This window comes from Elephantulus edwardii, unplaced genomic scaffold (assembly GCF_000299155.1).
Source record: "Elephantulus edwardii isolate Elephantulus edwardi_28Jun2011 unplaced genomic scaffold, EleEdw1.0 scaffold00328, whole genome shotgun sequence".
Lineage (NCBI taxonomy): Eukaryota > Metazoa > Chordata > Mammalia > Macroscelidea > Macroscelididae > Elephantulus > Elephantulus edwardii.
In genome coordinates, this window is record NW_006400078.1 from 1,377,314 (window position 1) to 1,403,390 (window position 26,077).

Here is a 26,077-nt window from a genome sequence, read left to right on the forward strand (position 1 = left end):
ACAGCGACCTCGGCCAGCCCCAGCCAGCTCTGCACACAGAGCGTGAGACAAAGATCCTGTCCCTGTCTGCTCGGGGCTGCAGTCTGAGGCCTGGAGACCTTAGCACCGTGCCTGGCGCCAGTGAATGCCCCTCAAGTGTCACCACTGTCAGTCTGCACCCTCAGCCGTGCTGGTCTAGCCAGGACCTGGGCGAGCAGGTGTCGTCATTGCTGCTGGCTACATGTACATGGCCACCAGGAGGCAGGGCAGGGTCTGTGGGCCACGATGGCCTTCACCTAAGTCACACCTACCCCTGTCATCTTCTCTCTTCCACAGCTCACCTGCCCGGGAGCCCTCCTGGACTGAACTGTAGGAATCCTTCCTACCACTCAGGGGTCAGGCACTCAGACATCGGGGCAGAAGGTGCTTCAGGAAAGAATTCAACAGTTAAAGGATGGAGTGGGACTGGGGTGTCAGGGGCTCCTCCAGGGGAGAAGATGCTTCAGGGAGGGGTTCAGTTAAAGGACAGAGTGGGGCTCAGCTCAGGAAAGAGGGTTCTAAAGACAAGGCTCTGGCACAGGGTTTGGGGGGCTCAGTGAGACTGGCCGGCTCCTGAGACCACATGCAGGTTGTGGGTTTTCTAGGAGCTGGCATCCACCACAAGCCCTTTCCCTTGCTCTTCAGGCCACCAGCTCATTCCCAGCTTCCTGATAGATGTTTCATAATACCACCTTCCAGAAACTTCCATGACTATTCTCTTACTTAAATCTGGGTTCCTTCTGCCTCCCTCCTCTGACCACTGCCCTCGGAGCTCAGCTCAGTCTGACTGTGTCACAAAGCCTGGCCCCCAGCAAAGCAGCAAATCAGAAACAAGGACCCAGGCTTGAATCACAAGTGTTTATTTGGCCAAGGTTCCAATTGGGTGGCCCCGCTGGGGGTGAGCAGGGGCCTCCTGCCCAGAGTTGAGCAGGTAAGATAAGGAGAGGGGAGAGGGAGCATGTCTGGGCCTCGGGCCTCAGAGCTGCGAGAGGATGTTGGGAGCCAGGCTGCAGGTCAGGCCTGTGCCATCCGGCTCCACGTTCAGGGTCTTCACCACACCATCGTCGATCACCATGGAGAACCTACCAGAAAGAGGGGCCAGATGAGTGAGGTCAGCCTAGGCCTGGAGGCTGGGAGTGGACACTGAGCGGGTGGCGGGAGTCAAGGCCCCAGGGAATCCTGCTTTCACCTCTTGAGTCTTCGGTTCCCAAAGAGAGACACCAATGAATCATCTAAGAGCAAATCCGTCTCCTGGAGGGAGGGGCAGAAGTAAGGGTCAGGAAGGCGCAGAATGGGCCCAGGCCCCACCCCTTTAAGCTTCTGCTTCTAGGCTGGCAAGGAACCCACACCGTAGTGAACTGGGACTCACCTTCCCAAAGGCTCCAGTGGGGTCAGCCAAGAGTCGAACCTGAGAACAGAGAAAGCAAAGGTCATCAGGAGAATCACCTGCGTGGACACCCCGAGGATGGATGCCCCTGAGGATGGTGGGACCTGCGTCTCACCTTGCCTTCTGCGTGGTGGGCCTTCCCCCATTCGTTAGTCACAAAGACGTCGTTGACACTCAGGCAGGCCACCACCTGGGCTCCCTTCGCCTTCAGTGCCTCGGCCTGCTCCACAAACCCTGGCAGGTGGGACTGGGAGGGAAATCAAAGGGTTAACAAGAAGCTGGTCGCTCCCTGGCCCTTCCCTAGTCTCCAGCCTCTCCTCACTTCTCTGCTTTAACTCGTTTAATTAATGAGACTTGAATAAGCCATTTATTTTCTTTTTTTGCTCTGGCCACTAGGTAGCTCAGACCTAAACTTAACACCCTAAAGACTGCAACTGTCCCTTAGGAGGCTTTTTAAGCACTGAGTCCCCACTGCCTTCCACAGGGCCCGCTGCACACAAGGGTCAACAAGAGTTGTTGAATTTAACTGCAATAATCCTTTCTCCAGCACACCTGGTACTGTTATGTTTTTATAGCCTCTTTCTTACTTACTTTACAGCCTCTATATATTTTTGTTGCAAACTGCCTCTGGGCTTTAGAAAGACATCTGCAGGACTTACTAGCAATGAAAACAGGAATAAAAGACAATTCCTGAGCCCCAGAGGCTGCTGAGCCTCACCTTGGAGCAGCCAGGAGTAAAGGCTCCAGGAACGCCGAACAGCACCCCCTTCTTGCCCTTGAACAGCTCCGCCAGGTTCACCTTCTTTCCAGGCTCACCTTCAAACACCACCACCGAGGGGAGGGTGTCTCCCACCTGGAAGGAAAGGCTCAAAGGTCAGGGGACTGGAGGCCAAGGGAACTGACCTGAGGGCCTGAGGGCTGGGCCAGGAGACAAGCCCTGGAAAGTCTAGTCCTGGCGGTTTCTACGGGTCCCTCCCTTCTGCCCTCCCCCACCCTGCTCCCCCACAGTGTTACCCCACATCCTCTTGGCTCTAGACTGCCAGCCTTTCCTAAGGGCCTGCTGGTTACACCGGAGTAGGGAGGGAAGGCAACCCCAGGTGTCGCAAGGAGGTGAGTAAACAAGCTGCCTGAGTTATGGGAACTGAGTGGGATAAATGGGGGATGCGGAGAGGCAGGGGTCTGATGACAAGGAGAGACAGCCTAGCCAAGTTTCAGTGGCCCGCTCAAGCTCATCAAGGAGAAAGCAAGGGGGTATCCAAGAACCCACTGAAGAGATGGACATTAAATGAAGACATTTTGAAAAGGCTTCGGAAGGCAAAGAAAAAAGGAGGGGGCTCTCTAAGGAGCCTCGAGGTTGGGAGTGAGATGAATAGAAGTGGAGGGGGTCTTCAAAAGGGTGTGAGAGAAGGGGGAAGGAGCAGGGGATGGTCTCAGAAAATGGGAGAATTAAAGACTGTCTAGAAAGGTCGAAATGAGCCTTGGGTGGAAGAGGCAATGTCCAGAAGAACAGTCCATACAAACTGGCACTTGGGTGCCCACAATTTTTTAAGAAGGGTGTATATTTTTGGGTGTGTGCAATATTCTTAAATATGACAAAAGCAAGGAAGAGATTATGGTGGGGAGCATGCAGTGTGAAGAGGGGGCCCTGGGACAGAGAAGGCTCCGGACGGTGAAGAAGGCCCTTACTGAAACGCCTGCAAATGTGGACGTAGATGGAGAAATGAGGAGCCTGGGAGACGGATGGGACTCGAAGCCCCAACATGCAACAAGAAAGCGGAGGGGGCAGTCAGGAAGGTCTTGAGAGATGAGCAGAGGGGAGGCCCTCTAGGCCGGCGGGAGGGCTCTCTGAAGGGCAGGAAAAAGGCTGATAGTCCCTAACCCCAAAGCGCAATAAGGGAAAGCCTAGGAGAGAGACGAGGTCAGGCCGGGCCAGGCCGATGGTCACCTTGATCGGGGCCATGGCTGCAGCGACTCTGCTGAAACTGCGTGTTCTCCCAGCTGTCCACCTTCCTGCGGCGCGGGGCTGCCGTCTCGCGCTCACGGGTGCTGCAGACTCGAGGGCAGCCGCCGCACTAAGTGCCCAGCCGGTTCTCCAGCCCACCACTCGTAGCCCCGCCAGCCCCATGCCCGCCCGGGGGCTGCAACCCACAGCTTCAGCCCTTCCCCCAGAGGCGGGGTCCGCGGCGAGCGAATGGCCTGCCCTGCGGGGGGCGGCCCTCCACTGGGCGGGGGGTGGGGCTTCTGCGTGGTTGTTTGCATAGTGGGAGGGGAAAAGCGCCCAGGGGGCAGGGCTTCGGCAACGCTGCAGCCTATGCCCGCGAAGGCGGGGTCCCGCTCTTGCGTGTGTGGGTCCAGTTTATCGGTGGGAACAGTGATTCCACCATTCACGAGGACAAGGGCGGCAAGGGGTGGTCCAGGGACGGACATTTGTTCGCATTCAACTCGGGACCCCCTGCATTGCACCTGTCTCACACGTGACCTGCGTTCTAGGACCGGGGAAACTGGTCTCCCCGACACAACACGCCCGGAAGGGGTGGTGCGTGGTACTACCGGTTTCCTACAGGCCCTTGGCCCGGGCGTCACTTCCGGTCTCGCGGCTGTCCAATCCGCTGGCTCAGGGCGGTCCCGGAAGTGACGCACTCGCGCGCCTGCCTCCTTCCTGTGGCTCCAGTCTGGCTGGAGCTCCGGTGGCAACATGAAGCTTCTGACGCACAATTTGCTGAGCTCGCACGTGCGGGGGGTGGGGCCCCGCGGCTTCCCCCTGCGGCTGCAGGTACCTCTCCTCCTTCTGGACGGGATGGGGACCCTGGTCTGCCCCTGTATTAAGCTCTCTCCCGCCCACAGGCCACCGAGGTCCGTGTCAACCCGGTGGAGTTCAACCCGGACTTCGTAGCGCGGATGATACCCAAGGTGGAGTGGGCGGCGCTTCTGGAGGCGGCCGAGACTGTGAGGACCTTCGCCCCTGATCGCCCGGGGGTGCTTGCCTTGTTGCCCCGGGGAGCAGGTTCCATACCGAGGGGGAGAATCGGGCATGCCCAGAACTGATTTTGACCTCTTGCTTACAGTTGCATCTGGTCGAGGTCCCCAAAGGGCCAACTGAGGGATATGAGCACGATGAGGCTTTCTTAAGGAAGATGCACCACGTGCTGCTGGAGGTAAGATGGGGGCCCCTCCCTCCCTGCTTCCCAGCACTCCCTCTCCCAGGCCGCCAGCGCTCAGCTGTCCCCCCCTTTCCCGCAGGTGGACGTATTAGAGGGCACCCTGCAGTGCCCAGAGTCCGGGCGTCTCTTCCCCATCAGCCGCGGGATCCCCAACATGCTGCTAAACGACGAGGAAACCGAGACTTAGTCTTTTTGTTGTAACTGTGTTTGTCCATTCTCTGTTGGTCTTGTCTTCAGCCCTGCACCCAGTGACACACCAAACGCATTGTTCTTGAGCTCCATAGTATATATATATTTTTTTTTCTCATTAAAGGTTCAAAACCAAAAGCGGTTTCTCTTTGCAGCAAATATACATTAAAATAGAGTCTCTTTACAGCCAAAGGCTCTGGGCCCCGGCTTGCCCCATGTCCCTGCGCCTCCCTGGCCAAACCCAAAAATAAATATAGTGTTATTGCTCTGCAGGGCATAGAGGCAGTGCTCTTCCTGCCCCCCGAGGAGGCTGGGTGGGGGCTAGTAGGGGACTCTGGCCACCCCAGGGGTCCAGGGGCTGGAGCCTGCTTGGAGTTATTGCTTCAAGGGGGGGGGAGGGCAGTAATGCCCAATGCGAATGATGAGAGGAGCGAAGGGGCAGGGGCCTTTGCTTTCCAAGCCCCCCTCTGCTTTGGAGAGGGGTCGGATTAAGCAGCAGCAAAAGCATCACCATTGGGAGACAATAGCCTCCACCCCCTTCCCTCCCTGAGATCAGGCTTCTGCCCCACACACACCCCCTGCAGTCCCCTATGGCTTCCGCAAGGCCCCTCCACTCTGGGGGCACGTTATGGCTTGCAAGGGGCAGCACAGTACCCAAAACCTGGGCACACATGTTCCCAGCTTCTGACACCCTCCTTGGGGAGGGGAGGACTTGGGGCCTGCTCCCAGAGGCTGATGGCATTGCCTTGGCCCTGCCAGCAGGCTGTGGCACTGCCCAGACCCCAGCTCTGCCCCCTTGGGGCTGACCCCATGCTGGCAGGCCCTGCCAGCACCCCACCCCTGCCTCAGTCCATCATGGCCTCAAGCATCTCCAAGAACAGCTTGTGCATGGGCACCTTGCCCTCCAGCTTCACCCCATAGAAATGGGCCAGCACTTTGCCTGCTGTCTGCCGGAGGAGTGGCAGTGTGAGCAGCAGCCTGCCCGCCCGCCGTCGCTCGGCACCCCCTCCCGGGCCCGCCCGGCCGGCTTCGTACTCCAGCAAGGCCTCGTGCAGGGCCTCCCGCAGCTGCTCCACAGCCTCGGCATCCTCAATGTGGACCGAGTCTGTAGGGAAACGAGAACCGGTGACCTGGTCCATCCCAGGAAAGGAAAGGACCCCATCTACTTAGCGTAAAAGACTCCCATCACGAGCCAGGAGCCTCCCTTTCCCTGTGAACACAGCCTAGTTTCTAGCCCACCTTAGGCTTGCTGTTTGACCTTTAATTCATTGTTCTTCTTTGAGCCCCAGTTTTCCTGATCTATGAAATGGAACAGTGTGTTGCCATCACACTGTTGAAAGCTGTAACTGCAAACCTACTACTAAGGAGACTGTAAATCTTTATGGGAGGAGACTGACCATAATTTCTGCAGAACACCTGCTGGATTCGAACCTCTGACCTTTTGGTTAGCAGCCTAACACAACACTGCACCAACAGGACTTAGCTGGAGGCCCACCCCAGGCTCACCTGAGTTGGCCAGAGCCAGGGCCTTCAGCAGAACATACTCTTCTCGCTCTAGTCGCAGGGCCTGTAGTCGCCGCACCAGCTGCAGTAGGGCAGCCCCCAGCTCCCCCAGGCCAGCTGCCCGTGCCCCCTCTTCATCCAGGACCAGGTCCTCAGCGAAAGCCAGTTCATCCTGCAGTGGTAGTGAGCGCTGGGCCACACCCAGCACCAACACCTCCATCCATACGCTCTGTAGTACTGACATCTGGTCAGACAGTGACAGCGACGAGAAGCCTGGAGGGAGGGCAGTGGCCAGTGTCCATGAGCAACGCAGAGCCAGGCAGGACGCGAGCCACCCAGCATGCTCCTACCACATGGCCCTTTACCTGGGATGCTCTTGGCCCAGCTGATAGTGACCACAATCTCTCGGTCAAAGAGGTCACAGAGGGTGGCTACTGCTGGCAGGTGTCCATCGGGGCCCGCTGGGTCAGGCATGGCATACAGTTTCTCAGGCTCAACCACCAGCAAGTGGGACACCAGTGCATTCACCGGGGCTGCAGGGACAGGCAGGGACGACTCAGGGCCACTCAAGTTCCCCAGGCCCCTTGGGTCAAGCGGGTTTCCTTGATGGCTGCTGACCAGCCAGGCGGAGACACCGCTTCGAAAAAAGCCAAGCTGAGTTATCAGGAAACAGCTCCTGAGCCTGGTGGTCCTGCGATTCCTGCAGGAGCTCATGTCCATGAACGTTCTTGGAGAGTTAAGAGCTGAGGTCAGCGCTCAGGGCTCCACCCTGGCCCTGCATGCTCACCTGTCTTCCGGGGACCTCCTGCTACTGGCAGAGGGCCCGCAGGGAAGGAGCCTGGGAAGGACAGTGGGTCCACTTCTGGTCTCCGCTTGTACTTCTGTCGTCCACCCCGGACACGGTCCAGACGCACCCCTTGGATTGAAGGACGATGGGACTCAGTCGGCAGGCTGCCCTAGACAAGCCCCCTAGCAGGCCCCATCTCCCTAGTCTCGCGGACCACCTCCCTGCCCACCCACCTGCCCTCCAGCCCCCCTGGCTCTGCCCTGCCCGTGCTCACCCTCCTTGAGCATGCCCACCCGCAGGCACTTGGTGAAGCGGCAGGCCTGGCAGGCTTTGCGCCTCCGCTTGGTGATCTCGCACTCGTTGGAGGCCGGACAGCTGTACTCGATGCTCCCTGCCGAGAAGAGGCAGGGCTCCAGTGGGGGCCTCGCAGGGCCCGGAGGGGGTCCCTGCGGACAGGAGAGCCCTGACCGGCCCCAGGCAAGCACAGGTCTGGGGTGTGGGGAGGAAAGGGAGAGCAGGAGCTCCGTGAGAGGGGGGGAAGCCACTGGGCTGGGGGGGGTGTCGGCCTGCGCCTCTGCCCGCACTACAGCCCTGGGCCGTTCAGCCCTCATCTGCTCTCAAGGGCCCCAGGGACCTCCAGAGAGCTAACTCCAAGGGTCACTCTCAGTCCCATCTTAGCCTAAATCACCAGTCTACACAGCTGATCCCTTTGACTCCTCAAAGTGCTTTAGCACATTCTTTTGCTTCTAGAAGACCACACTCCAAGCCTTCCTCCCACCCCACTGGCTGCCTTGTGGTCTCTGCATCTCCTGGCCAACTTCCGGTGGAAATCCCCAGGCCCTGCCCTCGGACCTCTTCCCCACTCGGTGGTGCCTCGGCCAGGCTTTCAGATGTCAGTGTCTAGCCCAGACCTGTCCTGAACTCTGCATTCACACCCAGCCCCAACACTGTGAATGTCTGGACAGCAGCCTGCATCTCACATGCGCTAAGTGGAACAGCTCCTGATCGGCCCACTACAGACAGCAACCCATAAGTCCTGGTGGGCTTTACCTCCAAGCATGTCCAGGATCTGTCCCCAGCCCCCGGCATAGGGCACTGTCTCCTCCCTTATTTGCTCACCTTGCTCCCTTCAGTCTGTGCTTACCACAGCAGCTCGAGGCAACACAGCACACCTGGCCAGCCCATCTCTTCACTTCCCTTCTGGCAGGTGAAGCCAGCGAACCCAGTAAACTGGAGGCCTGCCTCCTTCTCCTTGTCACCCGTGCACCTGCTTCTCACACGGGCCCTGCTGGCCTCCTGCCCACTGGCTAAATGCTCTTAAAAGATTCAAGTATTTTGTTGAGCTGTCCTCCTTGGAAGACCTTCCCTGTCCACTCTGCAAGAATGGCAGATCCTTTCTGCAGACACCTGTCGTGTTTACCCACACCATCAGTTTCTCCTCAGCTCTGTGGTTCGGTGCCATGGAGTGGCTCCTCCCACAGTAATTGGAAAGCCCCCCTGATCCTGTGCCATCCTCAGAATCTCTACTTGTATTTAAGCCCATTGTTGAGCCACTATGTCTGTCCCTCTCGTTGAGGGTCTTCCTCTTTTTTCCTCAACCCTCTACTTTCCAGGCATATTACCTTCTCTCCAGGATTGGCCTATCCTGATAATATGTGAAACCAAGTCTCACCACCCTCCCTTCAGTGGAACATTCTGGCTACATTCTTCCCAAGACAAGCTCGTCTACTCTTTTGGCAGTCCATGGTATATTCATTATTTTTCACCAACATAATTCAGAGGCATCAGTTCTTCAGTTTTCCTTATTCATTATCCAACATTAATGTGCATGGGAAGCAATTGAAAATACCATATCTTGGGTCAGGTGCACCTTAGTCTTTAACCTGACATCCTTTCTCACTAGCACTTTATAAAGTGGTTCTTGGCAGATAAGACCACTGTAATACATGGTTTCTATCTTGACTGCTGCTTCCACTATTGTTGGTTGTGGATAAAAGCTCTCAGCATCATCTAATATGAAGTATAGTGTGCTTACTTATTTTTTGATCTCCCACATTTGTGTTGGCTCCCTGAGGGCCAGAGGGCCAAGATGGTCCCCAGTGCTAGGAACAGGGCCTGCCTGGCACATAGTTGATGGTGGTGGCTGCTATCACGTCAATCCCAGACTCAAGACGCCTCCATGTTTAACGGGACAGAATCCTGCCTGTGCCTGTACCATCTCCAGGATGAGCATAGACTGGCCAGTCGTATAGATTTCTCTCACTAGCTAATTTTGACAACCAAGACTTTCTTCCTAATATTCTGGTAGCACCACTGACACGTGCTCAACCTCATAGCAGCACACAAACCCGTCTGACAGGCAAGTGACCACTGTGCGTGATATGCACAGGAAAGGAACAATGAAGGTGTCCCATGTGGAAGCCAAGAACCACACCACTGAGCCCCCACCATCTCCTGGCCCACTGTAGGTGCTCATTTTTACTGGTGTCCCTCCCAGCCGGCATGAATGTCCCAGGGATCAAATGACATAACTGGCCATTATGTCAGGCTGAGCTTTCTCCTATATCCTCCTCGGGCTTCGAGGCTCAGCTCCTCCTCCAGGTAGCCCTCCAGAATGTGGACCCAGCAGGTTCCTCAGCACACATCCTACACCTCCCCAGCACTGGCCTCAGCTGTGATAGAGCAGTTTGTACAATTTCCTATCCCTCCTCTCTGCTAGAATACAAACTGCTTCAGGGCTGGGGCAGTCCAGCCTTGGTCCCAGCCATGACCCCATGCCAGGGCAGTGGCCAGAGAAGCAAAGCACAGATCTGTGCTAAAGGCTGCCTGGAATCCATCCTAAGGAGGACTGATGGCACCGGGCTGCTAACCAAAAGGTCAGTGGTTCAAACCTACTGTTGGTCTCCACTGGAGAACAATGAAACAGTCGCTTCCCTAAAGATTTGCAGCTTTGGTAACCCTGTGGGGCAATTCTGCAGTGTCCTGCACGGTTGTTCTCAAAAGGAACTGATTGAGCAGCAGAGGGTTGGGTCAATCTTGACATGACCACTTACCACCTGTGGGGCCTTGGCTCAGTTCCATATCCAGCCTGCGGTTACCCATCTCACTACAAAGGTGGGTTGTGAGAATTAAAGGAATTATGAGTACAAGGGGTAGCCTGGAGCACAGCACCAAGCACTCAATAAATGTTCACTGCTACTCACAGCTGGGGTTCAGTAAGTATTTCTCAAAACAAGTGAACAGAAAGCAAAAGGTCTCAGTGGGAAGGAGGAGGGGGGGGAAACACCTGAACCAGGTTTGATGGCTCCCTGATCTTCAGAACCGGAAGGGAGTCCAGAGGATTGTAGAACTGTTTAGATAGTGGATCGGGGCCAAGTCAAAACTCACTGGAATGTCACAGTCAGTCACCATCAGACATAAGGTGTCTGTCCAGAGTTCAGTTATTAGTGATAGAGGCAGCTATCTGCTGGCTAAAAGCTCAGCTCTGGACCTAAATCAATCCAAGTTCAAATTCAGGTTCCAGCATATTTCACGTGGTATGATTTGAATAAATTCCCTTTGCCTTTTGTCCTCAAAAAAAGAACCTCCCAGAGTCTCAGTTGCCTCATTCTATAAAATCCCATGACACATATACAGGTTCTGTGAAGGCTGACATCAGAAAACAGATAGGTGCCACTCGTCCCAAAGGACCAACGGTTAGACTAAACCCTTACTAAGCCCTTAGGTACAGACACATTCCATGTAACTATTCTGTTAGCATCTTTGATGTTTTCTAAAGTGGAAAAAAATCAGTGACTCCTAAGTCTTTTCTCAAGTTGGCTGTTGAACTACATGTAGCCTCCCTCAATCATTCATAAAAAGTGGTCTCATGTAGCTGCTTCTCAGGGAAATCAAAGAAAAGGGGGTACACTCTGTGCTGATGAGGTGAGCAACTTCCAGGAGCAAGAAGCAAAGTGAGGAGCAGGTTGAGCCTAATTTGAAATTTTCAGAGCCACTGTGGACCCAGAGGTATCTGTGCTTCCTGTCACACTCAAAATCCACTCCAACACTCCTGCTGGATGACTTTAAAAGTTCAGGAAAAGGATGCTCCCGGGAGGTGGCAGGGCCTGGGAACAGGAGACTGCAGATTTCAAATGGTACCATGACAGTCTGAGGGCCATGGCACTCAGCAGTCCACCATGTGGGTGGATGGCTGGAGGCCTTGAAGGTATAGGGCACAGGAGTGGGGTGGGGGCTCACCCTGGATGGTCCTCTTGAAGAAGGCTTTGCAAGCCTCACAGGATGCCACGCCATAGTGGTAGCCAGACGCCACGTCCCCACAGACCAGGCAGAGGCGCTTGGGCAGGGAGCTGAGCACCAGCTTCCCACCGCCCTGCTCACCAGGCCCAGCCCCCTCCCCATCTTCCTCCTCCTTGTGGCCTGGGAGGCAGCGGCTGGGAGCTGGACCAGGAGCCAAGGCCACTGGGGGCTCAGGCTCCGTCTCTGAGGAGCCCTTTGGGCTGTCGGGGCTGGCTGGCTCTGCTTTGATGTAGAGAGGCTCAATGCCCACGACCTGGCTGGACATGGCGCTGGTCACCTGCAAAGAGACACCCGTCATGTCCGGGGAGGCACAGGAATGGGGGATGGGAAAGAAAGACACCCTGCCACCAGGTTGCCCAACCCTGGGCCCAGGGCCAGGCTACCAGGCTCAGCGAGGGGGGAGAAGGGACAGAGTCCAAGGAAGGGCTGCCCTGAAGAGGGGCCTCCCCAGCTGTTGCCATGGTAACGGAGTCTCCAGGCCAGCGACTGACAGTTACATTTCTCATTGGAGATGGTGCTTGGAAAGCCCCAACTTGGGTCATCCTTTGGAGTAACTACAGATTCTGACCACCTTCCACTCCTCTGGAACCAGGGGAGGTCCCCCCATCAGAAGCAGGATCCCTCCTAATTTTCTTCAGATAAGGGGGCCTTTGTGGTCCACCCCTCACCTGGGTGTCCTCTATTCAGGAGAGCAGAGGGCAGCAGACACCTCGGACAGCATGTTCACCCCCCTTGCCTGCTGGCCCCCACCTGTCCCCCAGAGGCTCACATGTGCTGACTCTCCTGGAGACCCACCTGGACTAGCCCCTCCTTCCCAAGCCCCCTGCTCTCCCGCTCATTAGACTTCACTTTCCTCCCCAAGTGCGCATATGTAAACACACACTCACACTCAAGGTTCGGGAGCACACTCTGGAGCCCACGATGTCCCCATGCACGCCAGCAGAGAGCGGTGCAGACACAGCAGGGCCTTTTCCACCTGCCACCCCCGCGGGCGCATCTGCACCCCGCTGCACTCACGCCTCACTCCTGCCGCAGAGCCCGCACCCCGCCTGCCCCCCTAAACCTGTGCACACCTGCGGGAAGTTGCCTAAAGTTGCTAGGCCTGCGGGGGACCTCTATCAGGTTATCAGGAAGTAAATGGGAGAGTGGAGGAGGAGGAAGTTCTCCCCTGCGGTGTGATGACCTTTGACCCACAGAACAGGGTGGCCCAAGGCCCCTTCGAGCGCCCCCACGTGGTCCCCAAAGCCCCTCTCGCGGCAGAGAACACTCCTCATATGCCACCCTAAGCCGCCCCTGGGACTTCGGCCGGTTCCGCGTGCCGGTTTGAGCCCTGCAGGGCAGCTGAACCCCAGGCCCCAGCTTGAGCAGGGCCGGACCCTAATATCCAGACCGGTCCACCAGAACCCAGCCCCCGGACCCTGCCCGGAATCCCAGCCCCCGAAATCCCCTGATAAAGTCGGCCCCGTGACCCCCGGCTGGCCGAAGCCCCAGCCCTGCACCCGCCCCGCCCCCGCCCTCCGTTGAGCTCGCACATGGCCCCGCGCCCCGCCCGCCCCCGGCGGCGCAACCCCTCCGCCCCCAGACCTGGGGCTCCGGCAGGGCGGACGGGCAGGCATGAGGGCCGTGCGGCCCGGAGCACCGGGGTGAGCCGGAGGCCGCGGGCAGCCCCTCCTCCTCCGTCTCCTCGGGCCGCGCCGGCCCGCCGCACCGCGTCCCCTACTCGGCGGCGCCGCCGGCGGCTTGTAGGACACAAAAGGACATCGCGGCCGCTTCCTACTCCGCTTCCTCCAGCTGACAGCGGGGGCGGAGCTAGCCGTGCGCATGCAAAACAGGGGGCGGGGACTGGCGCCCTATGCTAATGAGGCTAAATGGGGCGGGCAGCGCCTGCGTGCCCAGACGCGTTTGGGCGGAGCCGGTAAAACCGGCGGGCGGGCTCTCATGAAGGTCGTGCCCAGCCGCCGCCGAGCCTCAGAGGTGCACATGCGTACGCGACAGCCCGGGGGGCGGGGCAAGGGAGACGCGGAGCTGCGCAGGGAATGAGTCGCGAGGGGGTGTGGCTAGTGGCGCCTTTACGTAACGGAGGAGGCGGGGCGCCCTGTGCGCGAGAAAAGCGGGCGAGGCCGCTCAGTCCGTGGCCGCTCTGCAGGGAAGGCCGCTTATATACATATGTAAATGAGAAGGCGTATCTGCATATACATGAGGATCGGAGCCTCACAAGAGCTCCAGTGAGAGGGAGGTGCTGCCCCTTTCCCTTTCCCCCTCCTCCAAGATAATACCTTCGGGGCACTGGACCCCCGATCTAGTACCCCACAAGTCTGCAGATGAGGGTGGGGGACTCAAACCTAAAAACAGCAAGAAACCCTGGATTTTGAGTCCCGGGAAGGCGAGGCTAGGGCCCGGACGTGGAAGGCTCAAGGTCACTGCGGTGACCGTGTGAAGGTCATGGAGAAGGGCGGGGCCCCAAGCGCCCGCCTCACGTGAGCGGCCACTCACTGACTCACGAACTATATGCATCGACTCTTTATTTCTCTCAGATTCCACGCGGGCAAGGACGGGCTTGGGTCTGGGGAGGGGACAGGGACTGGGGGCTGGCGTGAGGTGACCGCTCGAGCCTGCAGGAGGTGCTCTCATTTCTGTACGACATGCAGCCTCTTGTTGCGGCGTTTCCGGAGCGCCTCGATGTTTCGCTGGAGCTGCTTGGTCAGGAAGTGGTTCCAGCCGATCCCGGTCTGATAGCCTAGGAGGAAGGCAGGGCAGGGCAGGGCAGCCAGCAAGAAGGTGGGCCACGCTGCTTCAGGTGTGATTGGAGAAACTGCGGTGATGGGGCGCGGGGGCCGGGGCAGGGGCGCAGGACGCTCGGGTTTCTCTTAGCTTAGGGAACTCTCCCAGGCCCTGGGACACTTGCAGCGGTTGGTGTGTTTTCAATGGACAAGTCTTAGACTGGTGCTCCAAATAGAGAGGGGGGAGGGGCAGAAGGTGTGAAGGTGGAGGGCAAGGTTACCGAAGGCATTGCCTGGCTGGCAACTCTGTGGATGATTCTGAACCTCCCACTCTGAACTGACCCTTTCTCCTCCTTGGACATTATTAATATCACAATCAGGGCAAGCCAGGAAAGGTTTACCCAAATGACCCTTCTTCAGAGGCTCCTTACGGAACCCAGGGGTACCCCAGCCACACAAAAAGCCTGTCTTCCCAACAGGTCTGGAAAGATACAGCCTCAGAGAAGCCCCATCAGCTAGAGAACTGCACTAGGGCTGGCCTCAAGGTCAAATGGTCACCCCACTGGGTTTCCTAGTACCAGATTCATAACATTTTTACTTCTTTTGGAGTGGGAGCTGGAATATCTTTGAGGGGTCAACTCACTCTGGAGGGCCTTGGTGAGGATTTCTAGAGCTTCGTTCTCCATGACTTCTATCAGGGGTAGTGGCAGCTGAAGAGGAGGCAGCAAAAGGCTGAGGGTCCCATTACTCCCTCCAGACCCCCAGCCACTCTGACCTACCCCTCCAGCCTGCAAATCACCACCATCATCCCTGCAACCCCTAACTTGTCCCATTCATCACCCACCACAACCCCCAGTCTCCCAGGACCCCACCTACCCTGCTTTGCTGCTCAGCCCAGTAGGCACGATGAGGTTTTAGCTGCAAGAATGATGATGAGGAGGAGGGAATCTTTTCTGGAAGAGAAAAGAGCGAAGGCTTAGTTAGCTACAGCCAGCCAGATCTTCCCTAGAACAGAGAGGTATGGCTGACTTGGGAGGGGCATCCTATAGCAACAAGCTGCCAGTTTCTATCTTAGTTACAAGAAGCATGTTGCTTGCTGATTGCGCCTTCAAGCCGAGTACAGCTAATAGCAACCCTATGAACACAAGGCCTGAAGCTCTTCTACAACTATCCACATTCATCAACGTTCATAGAGTTTCCAGAGCCATGTTGGTTAGGAAGCAGCGTGAGACTGGGTAACAATCCCAGGTTGTAGAGCCCCACCCCAATTTCCATTCTGACAGCCCCACTAGGAGACCCAGTAACTGGACCTTTCTATCCTCAATTGCTTTAGCTGTAAAATGGGGTTACGACAGTGCCCCCTTGTGGAATTTGTGATACCTCAGAATCCTGGCAGCAGCTGGTATTATATATTGTTGACTTGGGACAGACTCATAGCTGACCCTCCAGTGGGTTTGCAGAGGCAGTTTAATCACACAGAAGGAGATTACCCATCCCATTCTCACAAAGCAGCTGGCAGATCCGAACTGTGTGTCTTTGAGTTGGCAGCAGTGCCATTCCTTATCACTGGAGTGTGTCCAGAGATTATGAAGATGGCATAAGATAGGTAGGCCAGGGTTCAGATCTGTTGTTCATAGGGTCGCTATAAGTGATGCACTAATTCTACTCTGGGTGCAGTCATCCCAGAAGATGGTGTCTGATGCCCTTGTCAATGAGGTGGTATAGCACTGGTCTGTGCCTTGCCGTACAGAGGTAACTCATGGTTGCTGTGATGCTGAACCTTGTGACACTGATGTGCCAAATGTGATAATGGTTATCCATGGTGGACAGTGTTTTGCTGGAGCTTCCCAATTAAAACAAGTCTGGAAGCAGGAGTGGCATCCACTTCCGAAATGGCTTGCCTCTGTAAACTCTATGAACAGTGCTCAGGCCGTTCATTCATAGGGTCGCTCTGAGTCGTCTACGACTAGACGGCACCTAACAACAACATGAGTCATACTGGACTCAAAGGCACCTGACAACAAGGGAACTCTGGTAACCTAGTGTTAAGAAGCTGCACTGAGATCCCAAAGGTGGTTCAAATCCACCAGCTGCTCTGAGGGAGAAGGATGGGTCATTTCCTCCCATGCAATTTACTCTGCAAACCTGCTACAGGGTCAGCTTGGGTCAGTTAAGACTCAATGGCACACAGCAACAACAGGCTGCCAGAGCTCCCTGTAGCAGCCTGGCTGCCCCTAAAGGTTGAACCTAGTGCTGCTTGACACGTGGTGCTCCGTGTTTACAGCCTTGGAAACACGTGGAGAGGTTCTGTTCTGGCCTGCAGGGTCACTATGAGTAGAAACTGACTCTATACCAGTGGGTTTGCGCTTTTCTGCTTTGAATTGTTCTCATGTCCAGGAAGCCTGGCATATGGCAAGCGCGCTACGGCAGTCATCAGATTGTCACTTTCAATTCCGTGTTAAAGCAGAAGGAGGCAGGAGCTGCTCCACTACATACAGTGCACAGCACAACTGAATGGACGGCACCTCACCCAGCGCCACCCACAGGCAGAACTAGCTCCCTCTCAGGAGTTCTGGGGCCTTAGAGGTAAGGAGTTACCCTGCCAACCCAAAGGCACGTGGTTCAGATCCTGTAGCTGCTCTGCGAGAGAAAGATGGGTAATCTCCTCCCGTGGGAAAACCCACTGGAAGGTCATGGATGAGTCAATTCCGACTAGATGGTACACAACCACCACTGAAACTGGGCCAGTGATTTCATTAAAAACGCTCTTCCTGGCCTTTGGGCATTTGGGTGCATGGCGCTCAGACGAGCCTGGTATCAAGCCTTCCCGGTAGCGGACGCTCCAGGATATCCGGCTGACTTAGAGGATGAAGTGTTGGCACTGGCGTCCCCTCCCCAGAAGCCTGGAAACCTGGAAACTAACAGCCACTTTACAACATGGGCAAATGAGAACCTGGTTGGCCCCCTACCCTACCGGAGCCCACGACCCAGCAAAGTCACACTGACCAGACTCCTCTTCGCTCTTTAAGTCCTTGTCATCGTCGTCATTGTCGTCTTCTAAAGGGCTCATGCAGCTGCGCTGCAGCTCCAGCTGCATCAAGGTGCGCTCGTCCATCCCGTGCTTGAAGTTTTTGTCACCGGGCAGAGAGACGTGCATCTTCCTCCACTCCCAGCCGCGGATGACCGAGTCAACCATGGTGCCACTCCTCCGGTGACCGATGTTGCCGTACTCCGTGTCCGAGTACTTCGTGGCTTCGAGCACGTCCACATGCGGCTGGGACAGCGTGGCCGTGGTCCACAGCTCGCGGATGTCCTGATCCTGGTCCGACACTTCGGAGTCGTATGTTACCTGCGTGTCACACAATGAGGGGAGCGGAGGGGGGCCGGGAGTCAGCCCGCTGCGGGCCAGGATCCCTTGCCAGGCCAGGGTGGCGGCTCCATCAGGCATGGGGCGAGTAGCAGGTGGGGCAGCCTCAGGCCTGACTGGGCCCAGGGGCTGGCGGGGTCGGAGACTCAGGGATCTGCTAGGGGACCAATGCTTCTGGAAGAAGCTGCGCGCGGCCGCTGGAAGAGCTCTCACTTTAGACAACTTTTTCTCCATGTTTCTGCCCCTCAACGGACGCAGCCGCCACAAGGCCTGGGGCCGGAGGGGGGAGGAGCGGGGTTCTCGTTCCAAACGACTGTTGGGGGACTCGCGCTGGGCTGGCTCAGCAGACAGCCCTCCTCTCTCTCACTCCACCCCCAAGTCTGTGCTGAGGTTGGAGCCACCTGGGCCGTCTTGACAGACCCTCGCGCCAGGTCCCGCCCCAAAGCCCCCAAAGCAGTGCACAGCAAAGGGGGCCTGGGCGTGACCAACGTGTCACTGGCCCAGGGTCGCTGGAGGACTGCTGTGTCCTGCAGGCGGTCCCAGCCAACATGCCCACCCCACTCGTCCCGGGAGCGCGCGCGCCCGCAGCGGTGCACAGCGTTGGTGCACAACGTTTTCATTTATTGATCCAGGCTTTGGAGGCACAGTCGTGAGGTGTCGTGAGGGGCAGGCCCCGCAGGGCAGCAACACAGAAAAGCCTTGGGGTTTGGAGGTGAAGGGTGGGGGGCCGAAAGGAGTCGGTGGTGGTGGACAGGCAGCCCGTGGCCTCCTCCCCGGGTCTCAGTCCCGTTGAGAAGCGGGCTCTTTGGTCAAACAAGCTGGCCATGCCGGGGAGCGCGTGGGAAGAAAGCCCTTTGGGAAGCCGGCCGGGGAGCCTGTCCTACGCGGGCTCGCCTTTGTCGCGCGGGTGCCGCGGCCCCCGGGGCCGCGCTGGCTTCCTCGGGGGGTTAGGGCGGCGGCGGCCCCGGGTTGCACGGCCCAGTGCGCAGCCGTGCTCGCTCTGCGTGTCCGAGGATTCGTCAATGAAGGCCAGGTTCTCGCTGGGGTAGTCCAGGGCGGAGCCGGTGGGCGGGGAGGGCGGCTCCACTTTCTCCACCTTCTCTGGGGGCGAAGGTGGTTTCTGGATGGCAGGCGGCGGCGGCGCTGGGGCTGGCGGCGGAGGCAAGAGCGGCCGCTCTTTCTCCGGAGGCGGCACCGCGGGCCCGGCTCTCTGGGTCACCCGCGCCGTCACCGTGCCTGTCCAGCTGGCAGCCTGCGCTGTCAGACCGCCCATCTGCGCGGAGAGGAAAGGAGACTTCCAGTGTTTGCCAATCACTTATCATCAGTCTTTTCTCTAAACTGTACCTGCACCCTCTTCTCCCCTTTCAGCACCTGCTACCCTCCTTCTCAAGGAAATTTCTGGAAACCCTTAATTTTATCTCAGTTCTTTCTCTCGGTGCGCCTCTGTCTGGCTCAACCACTGTGTGCTGAGGGCTCCAACATACAGGAGAGTTAGAGGAGCATTTCTGAGAAGCAACAAATAAAATTAAATTCTTGGTATGCCCCATGAACCATTTGGGATCTACTTATACTAAAATACTATTACTTATGTCCTTGAAATGAGCAATCAGCTGGATTTTTCATTTGCTTAAATCTGGCAAGCTATCTGAGAGGGCCACCCGCAAACTTGTGAGTTTATCTCACAGCCCCTCTGGGAGCCCTGAGAAGGAGACAGGATGCACAGTTAGTTGATGGGGGACGTGTGTGTCCCCCCCCCCCCCCCCGCGAGCCAGGCGCCTACCTCGGCTCGCGTGCGGCGGGACACCACTCGCAGCCAGTTTCCGATGGTGGTTAGCACCGAGGCGAAGTAGGCCAGGCCGAACAGGATCCAGAACCACACCAGCGGCTGGTAGGTTGGCGTGTCCTGCTTGGGGTCGGTGCCTGGGAGACGCCCAGGGAGGGCAGAAAGAACATTACGGTGGGGCCGGTCTCTCACCTGTGAGCAGGAGATCCTTTACCCCTCTCCCCAGCTCTGTGAGCGCACTAGCCCTTCTAGGCGGAAACCGTGATGCACAAAAGGTAAATGTGCAGAAGCTAAAGGTGTGCGAGAAGCGAAGTTCACCCGGAAAAACGCACGGGAGTGCAGGACACTGCAAAGTGAGCTTGATTACAAGAATGTGACATGTGAGCATCTGCGGGGGCTGCAGGAGCGCAAGCAAGAACGGAAGTGCCTCGAAAGAGGCTGCAAGGGTGCAAAAATGCGTGGACGCAGGCCCTGGAGCAATCATGAGTAAACGCAGGAGAGCAAAGTGGGCTTGGGGGGCGAGGCGAGAGTGCAAAGTCCCTCAGTGAGCGAGGGGTGAGCGGGCAGGGCAGGAGGGGCGGCCTCACCCGCCACATAGTCGCCAAAGCCCACGGTGGTGAGCGTCACGATGACGAAGTAGATGGCTTCCAGCTTGCTCCAGCCCTCCACATAGCAGAACACGAACATGGGCGTGAGGACGAAGAGGAGGCAGCCGATCAACAGGAAGAGCACCGCGGACAGCACCCTCACCAGCTCGGGTGGCACGTGCCACTTCTGTGGGGAGGGGCGGTCGGCAGGAGCGAGGAAACACCCACACCCTGCACGCCTGGCAACACTCCCTCCCGCCAGGCTGCGTGCCAGGCTCGTGCGCTGGGGGAGTGGGGGCGCGCTCACGTGCTGGGAAGTAGGGAAAAGGGTCTCCAATGCCCAGCATGGAGCAGCTCACCAAGAAGATGGCTTCGATGTGGCCGATACCGCGACGCAAGGAGGAACCCAGGCGGTCGCCGACCCCCGCCAGCAGGATCCCGAAAAGCGGGATTCCCACCAGCGCGTAAAAGATGCAGAAGAGGCGCCCCGCGTCAGTGCGCAGGGCCGTGTTGCCGTAACCTGGGCAGGGAGCGTGCCGGAAGTCTAGAGGCCTCCTCGCACGCCCTACTTCCTCTCCACCGCATTTTCTCCTTGAAGAAGCCCACCCTTCTCACCCCCTCCATAGGCCCCAGCCCGTCCCGCACCGATGGTGGTGATGATGGTGCCTGAGAAAAAAAAGGCGCTGCCCAAGTTCCAGACCGAGTGGCTGCTGTTGCTGGTTGAGTTGACTTCCGGGTCCGCACCCCCTCCCAGGGCATCCGACACCTCCTGCAGATCAAGGTTAGGAAGGAGAAACTTAAGTCCTCCCTCCTGCCTCCAGGGTGGTCCCCTCCTGTTCTTCCCAGTTCGCCTTTCCTCTCCCTGTCCCTCCCCCCCAGTACAGTCTACCTGCTGCCAAGTGTATTTGACATCCCCAGGGTCTCAGAAGTGTTTGCACTATCTGTCCCCTCATTTCACACAACAGTTTCCGATCTACAGTGCATGGATCAGCCTCCAGGTGTCCTTACTCACTAGCTTTGTGATCTTGAGCAAGGTAACTCTGTTGGTGCATCTATCAACCAGGAGGATGGTAACAGCGCCCACTGTATAGGTTCTTGTGAGGAGATAAGTCATTTACAAGAGAATTGGTCACATGTGTCTGTTAAAGGAGTTTTTATGTGAAATGTTCTGTTATTCCAAGCTTTCCACAGACCTCGCCACTCCCCTATTGCCTCAATTGGAAAGCTGAGTTTGAGTGCTTTGCTTGAGAAAATGAATGAACGTTTGGGACGTCCTCTCCCAGGAACGTCTTAAACACAGCAATCAGATTTTAGAAGGTCCAGAGACACAGATGACTCCAAGTCACTTAAGTTCATGCACTGCATGGCCCTGTGCCATGCAGCAGGTACTCAATCACAAATCCCAAACCCACTGGCATGGTGCCGTGTGACTTTAGGAACAATACAGAACAGAGCAGAACTGCCCCAGAGCATTTGAGAGATGGCAAATCCCTACAGAAGCAGACTGCCTTAACTTTCTCCTCCAGAGTGGTACCTGGGTTCAAACTTTGGACCTTTTGCTCAGCAGTTATACATTTAACCCACTGTGTCACAAGGGCTCCTTACACTAAAAATCAGACTTACTCTCATCAAGTTGATTCGGACTCAATCAACTTCACCTCATATAAGTGAATTCCTAATTATAGCGACGCTCCAGATACAGCAGAATTTCCCCCACAAGGTTTCTGAGACAGGATACCTTTATGGGAGTAGACTTACGGGAGCCTCATCTTTTGCTCATGGAGCAGCTGGTGAGTTTGAACACATCACCCACTCCGCCACCAGGGCCCTTTCTCCATCTTCAGATCCTGGCAAAATGCTCTCTTTCCCCAACGCTCCAGCCTCCACTCTGTGCAGACTTCTACCTTATCCACTTAAAATCATGTTTCCTTCTGAGGGTCAACAGAAAGCTTGGCCTAGACCTCCATTAAAACAGACCTTGGAGGGTTGGCAACGGGACCTTCTCCTTCTCTCAAGAAACAGCTGGTAGGTTTGAACCATTGACCTTTCCACACGCCACCAGGATTCCTTAGGTGATCAATAAACATTACCGAATGAATGGAATGGCTCTTAGAAGTAAGGAGAGGGTACTTTGGACATGTTACCAGGAGGGACCAATCCCTGGAGAAGAACATGAGGAAAAGATGAAGGTGGTCAAGGAGATGGACTGACACTGGGACGGTGACAATGGACAATGAACTCATGCCCAGCAGATTGGGAGGATGGTACCCAATGGGACCTGGTTTCCTTGTGTTGCTCACAGGGTCACTATGACTTGGAACCGGCTAAACAGCACCTAAGACCACCAAGCTCCTAGCCCTAAGAGAAATGTCAGAGAATAATGAGAACAGGTGCCAAGGGCACTCCCCAAGGAGTCCAGAACCGAGATACAAAGACCTGGGACGCAGGTAGGTTCCTAAAACTCCTCTTTTCATCAGCTGCTGTCTTTATTAGTAAAACCTCGTCCTAATCAATCTTCGTACAGCGACTGCTCAGGATCTGCCCTGGCTCCTCATGTCTCGCAGAGTCTAAGCATCAACCCAGCATTCAAGCCCCTTTTCAGTCTGGTCCCAAACCCCCTTTTCTCAGACTTCTCTACTGAGACTCTCACTTGGGACCCCAAGTTTTGGCACCTTACTCCTAGGTTTTCTGAAATTATCTCATTTCCTGTAACAATAATGGTTCAAATAAAGCCACAAAGTGAAAATGGATGATTAAGTGATTTAATTTTTATTTTGCAGAACTTTTCCAGTAAATTTACTGTTGAGGGGAAGAGAGAAAAAAACCGTTGTCATCCTGTGCGTTCCAATTTTTGTTTCACATCACTAGCGTGTGCTAAAGCCAAATCCTGTAAACCCCTCGGATCTGTCCCATCTCCTTGCCTTTGGCCTATGATCTCCCCCACCTGGGAGCCTCTTACTCTGAATGACACATCTCTAAATTCTATCCATCTTACCTGGCTGACTGCCAGCCCCAGCTCTTCCAAAGCCTCCTGGGACCTCCCTTCTTACCCATGGCACCCAGCCCAGGGCCCAGCACACAACAGGCATTCAAGAAAGAAGGCTCTTCCTCAGGCATCCTACCTACAATGACTCATCTGTGTGTCCCCTCTCCTAAGTGTGACAGCCTCCAGGGCCGAGACTGCATTTTCTTCCCCATCCTCATCTGGTCTTCTAGCCCCCCACTACCCAGCACCCAGCAGGGTCCTATCTGCTGCATGATTGACTAGATCAAGGGATGAACTGTACTGTGGAAAAGAACACAGCAGCTGCCCCACACCCCGACTTCTAGCCCTGTCGCTCCCCTTCTTCTTTTATCTTCTCCAGGAAAGAAAGCAATTCAGTGGGTGAAGATAAAATAGGTCAGGCTCCCTCCCCCGCCTCGGCCTGTGGTCTGGCCAGCCACACTCTCTGGGCCTCACTTGAGTGCCAGAGGTGTCAGAAATGACATCAGGCTGCCTGCGTCCTGGTCTCACCCTGCCTTCCTCTGTCCCAGGTCCTGCCACCTTGTGAGGCAGCTGGGACTCTAAGGGTACCTGTCGACGGGCCCTTCCTTCACCAAGAACAGACAGAGTGACTGAGATGCTCCAAAATGAAGCCATGAACTAATTTATTAACGTTAAATCTTAGAGCAACTCAAACCAGAACTGTGAGACATTGATTCCGCCTCACGGTAAACCTAGAAGAACAAAACAGACCTTCTCTGAAACTGCAAATATTCCTAAGAGCAAACTGTCTCATTTTTTCCCTTGGAGTGAAGGGTCAGTTTGAACTGTCAACCTTTAGTCTGGCAGTGAAAAGTTTAACCACTGTGCCACCAGGAGCCCTTTTCTATGTAACACATTATGCATTGCCATCAAGTAGGAACCAACTCACAGCTGAACCTCCAGGGAGTTTCTGAAGCTGTAAATTGCCCAGGAGGAGACTGCTCCTCCCTCCACGTGGCTGGTGCATTCAAACCACCAGAGAGGCGCTCCCTTTGGGGTAGCAGCCTAACTCCCTTTGGACAAGGCTACCAGACCACCCATTCTATGTAACAGTGACTCAGAAATCGAAGAAAGCAACAGAGATGCTTGCCTGACTATATTCCACAAGGCTGATGCCTAGAACTTTCTTTCGCTACAGGACCATGGTTGACTCTGTGCTCCTCCCTGCCTTGGCCTCCAGCTCACCTCCTCAAGGTAAGCATCTGTCCTGGGAGGAAAGGGGTGCTTAGCCTGGCATTCACGCGGCAGGAGCTGCCTTGAGGGGTTTCTGGAACCCTCTGGAACCATCGGTACATGTTTACATGTGCACTTCGCTGGGAGTGGGGGAAGCGTTCACACTGTTCTTCAGTTTCTCTGAGGCATCTGTGACTCGGTAACTGTGGGAGCCAGCAGCAAAGGCTTGCCAGGTTTAGCAAATTAAAACATCGCCTGGGCCATACTTATCCTGAAAAGGATTTGTTGTTTGTCTGAAATTCAAACGGAATGTGTCATCTGGATTTTACCTAGCCACGCTGACTCTAAACCAGTGTTTTTGACCTGAGATTGAAATACACCCTATTGTTACAGCCATTTTCCGAATCCCTTTCTCCCCTCCTCTTGCCTTCCGCCTCCATGCACTAAAGGACATGCCTCGCACACCAGCACAGTGACAGGCACCATCAGGCAAATTTGGCCCACGGCTGCCATACTGAGAACACAGAGGCCACACGGAGTCTCTGCCCCACTCCACACCAGCCGTTCCTTGCTCCCCTCCAGGGAATTGGTTTGGAAGCTGCAACCCACCCAGCACAAGGGTCTCTCTGGCACAGGTGACTGAATGACTGCCAGGCTCTAATCCACCCACGCACCTTGATGAAGTGCCCGAGCTCCTGTTCGCTCACACATGGATGGGCCTTCAGGAACTTCTCTCGGACCTCCCCCAGCTCCCTCTGGGCCTGCTGCTCGTGGGGCTGCTCCAGAGCCTGGAACACCAGGGCACCGGACACCAAGTACAGCAGGACCAGCGCCAGCAGCGCTAGCAGCGTGGTGCTGCGCATGGCGCGCCCAGAGGCAGAGCCACCTCCACTGCCCACCTGCTGGGGCCGAGCAGGGGGCTCCTGGGGAGCTGCGGTCACTGCGGACAGAACCAGGGATACTGGGATCAGTAGCCTGGCCTGACACCCCTATCCCTTCCTCCTCCAGCCCTCACACACCCAAGTCCTCAGAACTCCCAGCCCTACAGCCACCATGCTCCTCCTCATTGTCCTCTAGCTGGGCGCTGGGTCCACCCAGTACTCACTGAAGAGTGTCGCCCATCCACCCTTTACCTCCACTGCCCGGCCCTCAGCCCCCATCCGGGGACTTTAGGAGGTGAAAAGGGAAGAGAAGAGGCCACAGGACAGACAGGCAGGCGAATGGTAGAGAAGAAACTGAGCGTGCAGAGGGGCAGGGCAAGCGAAGACATGCAGGGGTACGGAGGGGGGGAGAGAGAACCGGCAGGTCCAGACCGTCGAGGCGAAGGCAGGGGGGACATGGAGGCGCGCAAAGGCAAAGCGGCCGGAGAGGCCGGCTCGCGCAGGGCGGGGACCGGGGATGGCGAGCCCCGGTGCGTTGGCTGCGACAGCATCTTCACTGTGTCTTCCTCCCCTCCCAGCTCCATACAAGCCGCGTCAGGTCCGCCCCTCCGCGCCCCGCCGGGCTTTCGAGGAACCCAGGGGCGGTCCCGTCGCTGCGCAGAGGGGGAGGTGCTGGGTTCCCGGAATGAGCAGATGGGAGCAACAAGGGCTGGACCCCGGCAGCTCTGGGGCAGCTGGCGGCGGCGCACATGAGACTGGCGGTGGCGCACACGGCGCGTCAGCCGAGCTCCGCCGCCTGCGGGCACAAAGCCTCGCGCGCCCCCGCTGCGCCCTGCGGCTGGCTACAGCCGAGCTGCACACATGCCTTCCCCCTACATGTACAGCACCCCGAGCACCCCCAAACCCTACAGGGTATGCGCCGCGCGGAGCACCCCAAGGTCCGCGCACACGTGTGCACACACGCGCGCACAAACATCAAACCACCGCACAGCGCCCGCCCAGACACGCGTCACGGCGCTCCCGCCGCCTCCCCGCGCGCCCACGCCGACGCCTCCAAGCATGACGAGTCGCGTGGCACGACTCCCCGCGCCCAGCGCGAAGGTGGGCGTCCCGCCCTGCCTGCGCCCGGAGCCCGGCTCGTGCGCCCGCACTCACTGTCGGCCGCGCTGCGGCTGCCGCTGCGGCCCCGGCTCCCGC

The 26,077-nt window shown here is 56.8% G+C and overlaps 5 protein-coding genes across 6 annotated transcripts; 1 reads left to right on the top strand and 4 right to left on the bottom strand.

Annotated features, from left to right (window-relative positions):
* Window positions 1–994: 994 nt before the first annotated feature.
* On the bottom strand, window positions 995–3,530 carry PRDX5 (peroxiredoxin 5). The gene is made up of 6 exons (XM_006901488.1): window positions 3,351–3,530; window positions 2,124–2,258; window positions 1,521–1,652; window positions 1,388–1,426; window positions 1,208–1,269; window positions 995–1,100 (listed from the first exon to the last, which is right to left on the bottom strand). Exons 1-6 carry the CDS (start codon window positions 3,528–3,530, stop codon window positions 995–997), a joined length of 654 nt encoding a protein of 217 aa, XP_006901550.1.
* Window positions 3,531–4,100: 570 nt separating this feature from the next.
* Window positions 4,101–4,753, top strand: TRMT112 (tRNA methyltransferase 11-2 homolog (S. cerevisiae)). Of its 2 annotated transcripts, none has more exons than XM_006901489.1 (4): window positions 4,101–4,178; window positions 4,250–4,351; window positions 4,471–4,560; window positions 4,646–4,753. In XM_006901489.1, exons 1-4 carry the CDS (start codon window positions 4,101–4,103, stop codon window positions 4,751–4,753), a joined length of 378 nt encoding a protein of 125 aa, XP_006901551.1. The 2 variants fall into 2 exon arrangements, with proteins under 2 accessions (XP_006901551.1, XP_006901552.1); XM_006901490.1 differs by having other exon boundaries at window positions 4,486–4,560.
* Window positions 4,754–4,837: 84 nt separating this feature from the next.
* ESRRA (estrogen-related receptor alpha) lies at window positions 4,838–13,136 on the bottom strand. The gene is made up of 7 exons (XM_006901491.1): window positions 12,929–13,136; window positions 11,285–11,621; window positions 7,320–7,436; window positions 7,046–7,174; window positions 6,624–6,791; window positions 6,262–6,531; window positions 4,838–5,860 (listed from the first exon to the last, which is right to left on the bottom strand). The coding sequence occupies exons 2-7, from the start codon at window positions 11,607–11,609 to the stop codon at window positions 5,601–5,603; spliced, it is 1,269 nt and encodes a 422-aa protein (XP_006901553.1). The 5' UTR covers window positions 11,610–11,621; window positions 12,929–13,136; the 3' UTR covers window positions 4,838–5,600.
* An 835-nt stretch (window positions 13,137–13,971) lies between these two features.
* TEX40 (testis expressed 40) lies at window positions 13,972–17,512 on the bottom strand. The gene is made up of 4 exons (XM_006901531.1): window positions 17,071–17,512; window positions 14,941–15,017; window positions 14,708–14,774; window positions 13,972–14,081 (listed from the first exon to the last, which is right to left on the bottom strand). Exons 1-4 carry the CDS (start codon window positions 17,510–17,512, stop codon window positions 13,972–13,974), a joined length of 696 nt encoding a protein of 231 aa, XP_006901593.1.
* Window positions 17,513–18,311: 799 nt separating this feature from the next.
* On the bottom strand, window positions 18,312–24,934 carry KCNK4 (potassium channel, subfamily K, member 4). The gene is made up of 6 exons (XM_006901532.1): window positions 24,674–24,934; window positions 20,447–20,570; window positions 20,161–20,321; window positions 19,802–19,988; window positions 19,212–19,351; window positions 18,312–18,704 (listed from the first exon to the last, which is right to left on the bottom strand). The coding sequence occupies exons 1-6, from the start codon at window positions 24,860–24,862 to the stop codon at window positions 18,312–18,314; spliced, it is 1,194 nt and encodes a 397-aa protein (XP_006901594.1). The 5' UTR covers window positions 24,863–24,934.
* Window positions 24,935–26,077: the final 1,143 nt, after the last annotated feature.

Bases quoted from the DNA above. Each gene is read 5' to 3' on its own strand.
- ESRRA (XM_006901491.1), bottom strand. From the start codon at position 11,609: ATGTCCAGCCAGGTCGTGGGCATTGAGCCTCTCTACATCAAAGCAGAG. The intron at 7,437-11,284 runs GTGAGCCCCCAC...TCTTCTCGGCAG, and splicing joins CTTCAAGAGGACCATCCAGG to GGAGCATCGAGTACAGCTGT. The intron at 6,792-7,045 runs GTGAGCATGCAG...CTGTCCCTGCAG, and splicing joins AGGAGGTCCCCGGAAGACAG to CCCCGGTGAATGCACTGGTG.
- TRMT112 (XM_006901489.1), top strand. From the start codon at position 4,101: ATGAAGCTTCTGACGCACAATTTGCTGAGCTCGCACGTGCGGGGGGTG. The intron at 4,179-4,249 runs GTACCTCTCCTC...TCCCGCCCACAG, and splicing joins GCTTCCCCCTGCGGCTGCAG to GCCACCGAGGTCCGTGTCAA. The intron at 4,561-4,645 runs GTAAGATGGGGG...CCTTTCCCGCAG, and splicing joins TGCACCACGTGCTGCTGGAG to GTGGACGTATTAGAGGGCAC.
- KCNK4 (XM_006901532.1), bottom strand. From the start codon at position 24,862: ATGCGCAGCACCACGCTGCTAGCGCTGCTGGCGCTGGTCCTGCTGTAC. The intron at 19,989-20,160 runs GTGAGCTGCTCC...CCCTCCCCACAG, and splicing joins ACATCGAAGCCATCTTCTTG to AAGTGGCACGTGCCACCCGA. The intron at 18,705-19,211 runs GTAGGCGCCTGG...CTCTCCGCGCAG, and splicing joins CCCGCCGCACGCGAGCCGAG to ATGGGCGGTCTGACAGCGCA.
- TEX40 (XM_006901531.1), bottom strand. From the start codon at position 17,512: ATGCCTGATGGAGCCGCCACCCTGGCCTGGCAAGGGATCCTGGCCCGC. The intron at 14,775-14,940 runs GTAGGTGGGGTC...CCTCCTCTTCAG, and splicing joins GGGCTGAGCAGCAAAGCAGG to CTGCCACTACCCCTGATAGA. The intron at 14,082-14,707 runs GTGAGTTGACCC...CCTTCCTCCTAG, and splicing joins CCTCACCAAGGCCCTCCAGA to GCTATCAGACCGGGATCGGC.
- PRDX5 (XM_006901488.1), bottom strand. From the start codon at position 3,530: ATGGGGCTGGCGGGGCTACGAGTGGTGGGCTGGAGAACCGGCTGGGCA. The intron at 1,653-2,123 runs GTGAGGCTCAGC...TTTCCCTCCCAG, and splicing joins TTACTCCTGGCTGCTCCAAG to TCCCACCTGCCAGGGTTTGT. The intron at 1,427-1,520 runs GTGAGACGCAGG...CTCTGTTCTCAG, and splicing joins CCCACCACGCAGAAGGCAAG to GTTCGACTCTTGGCTGACCC.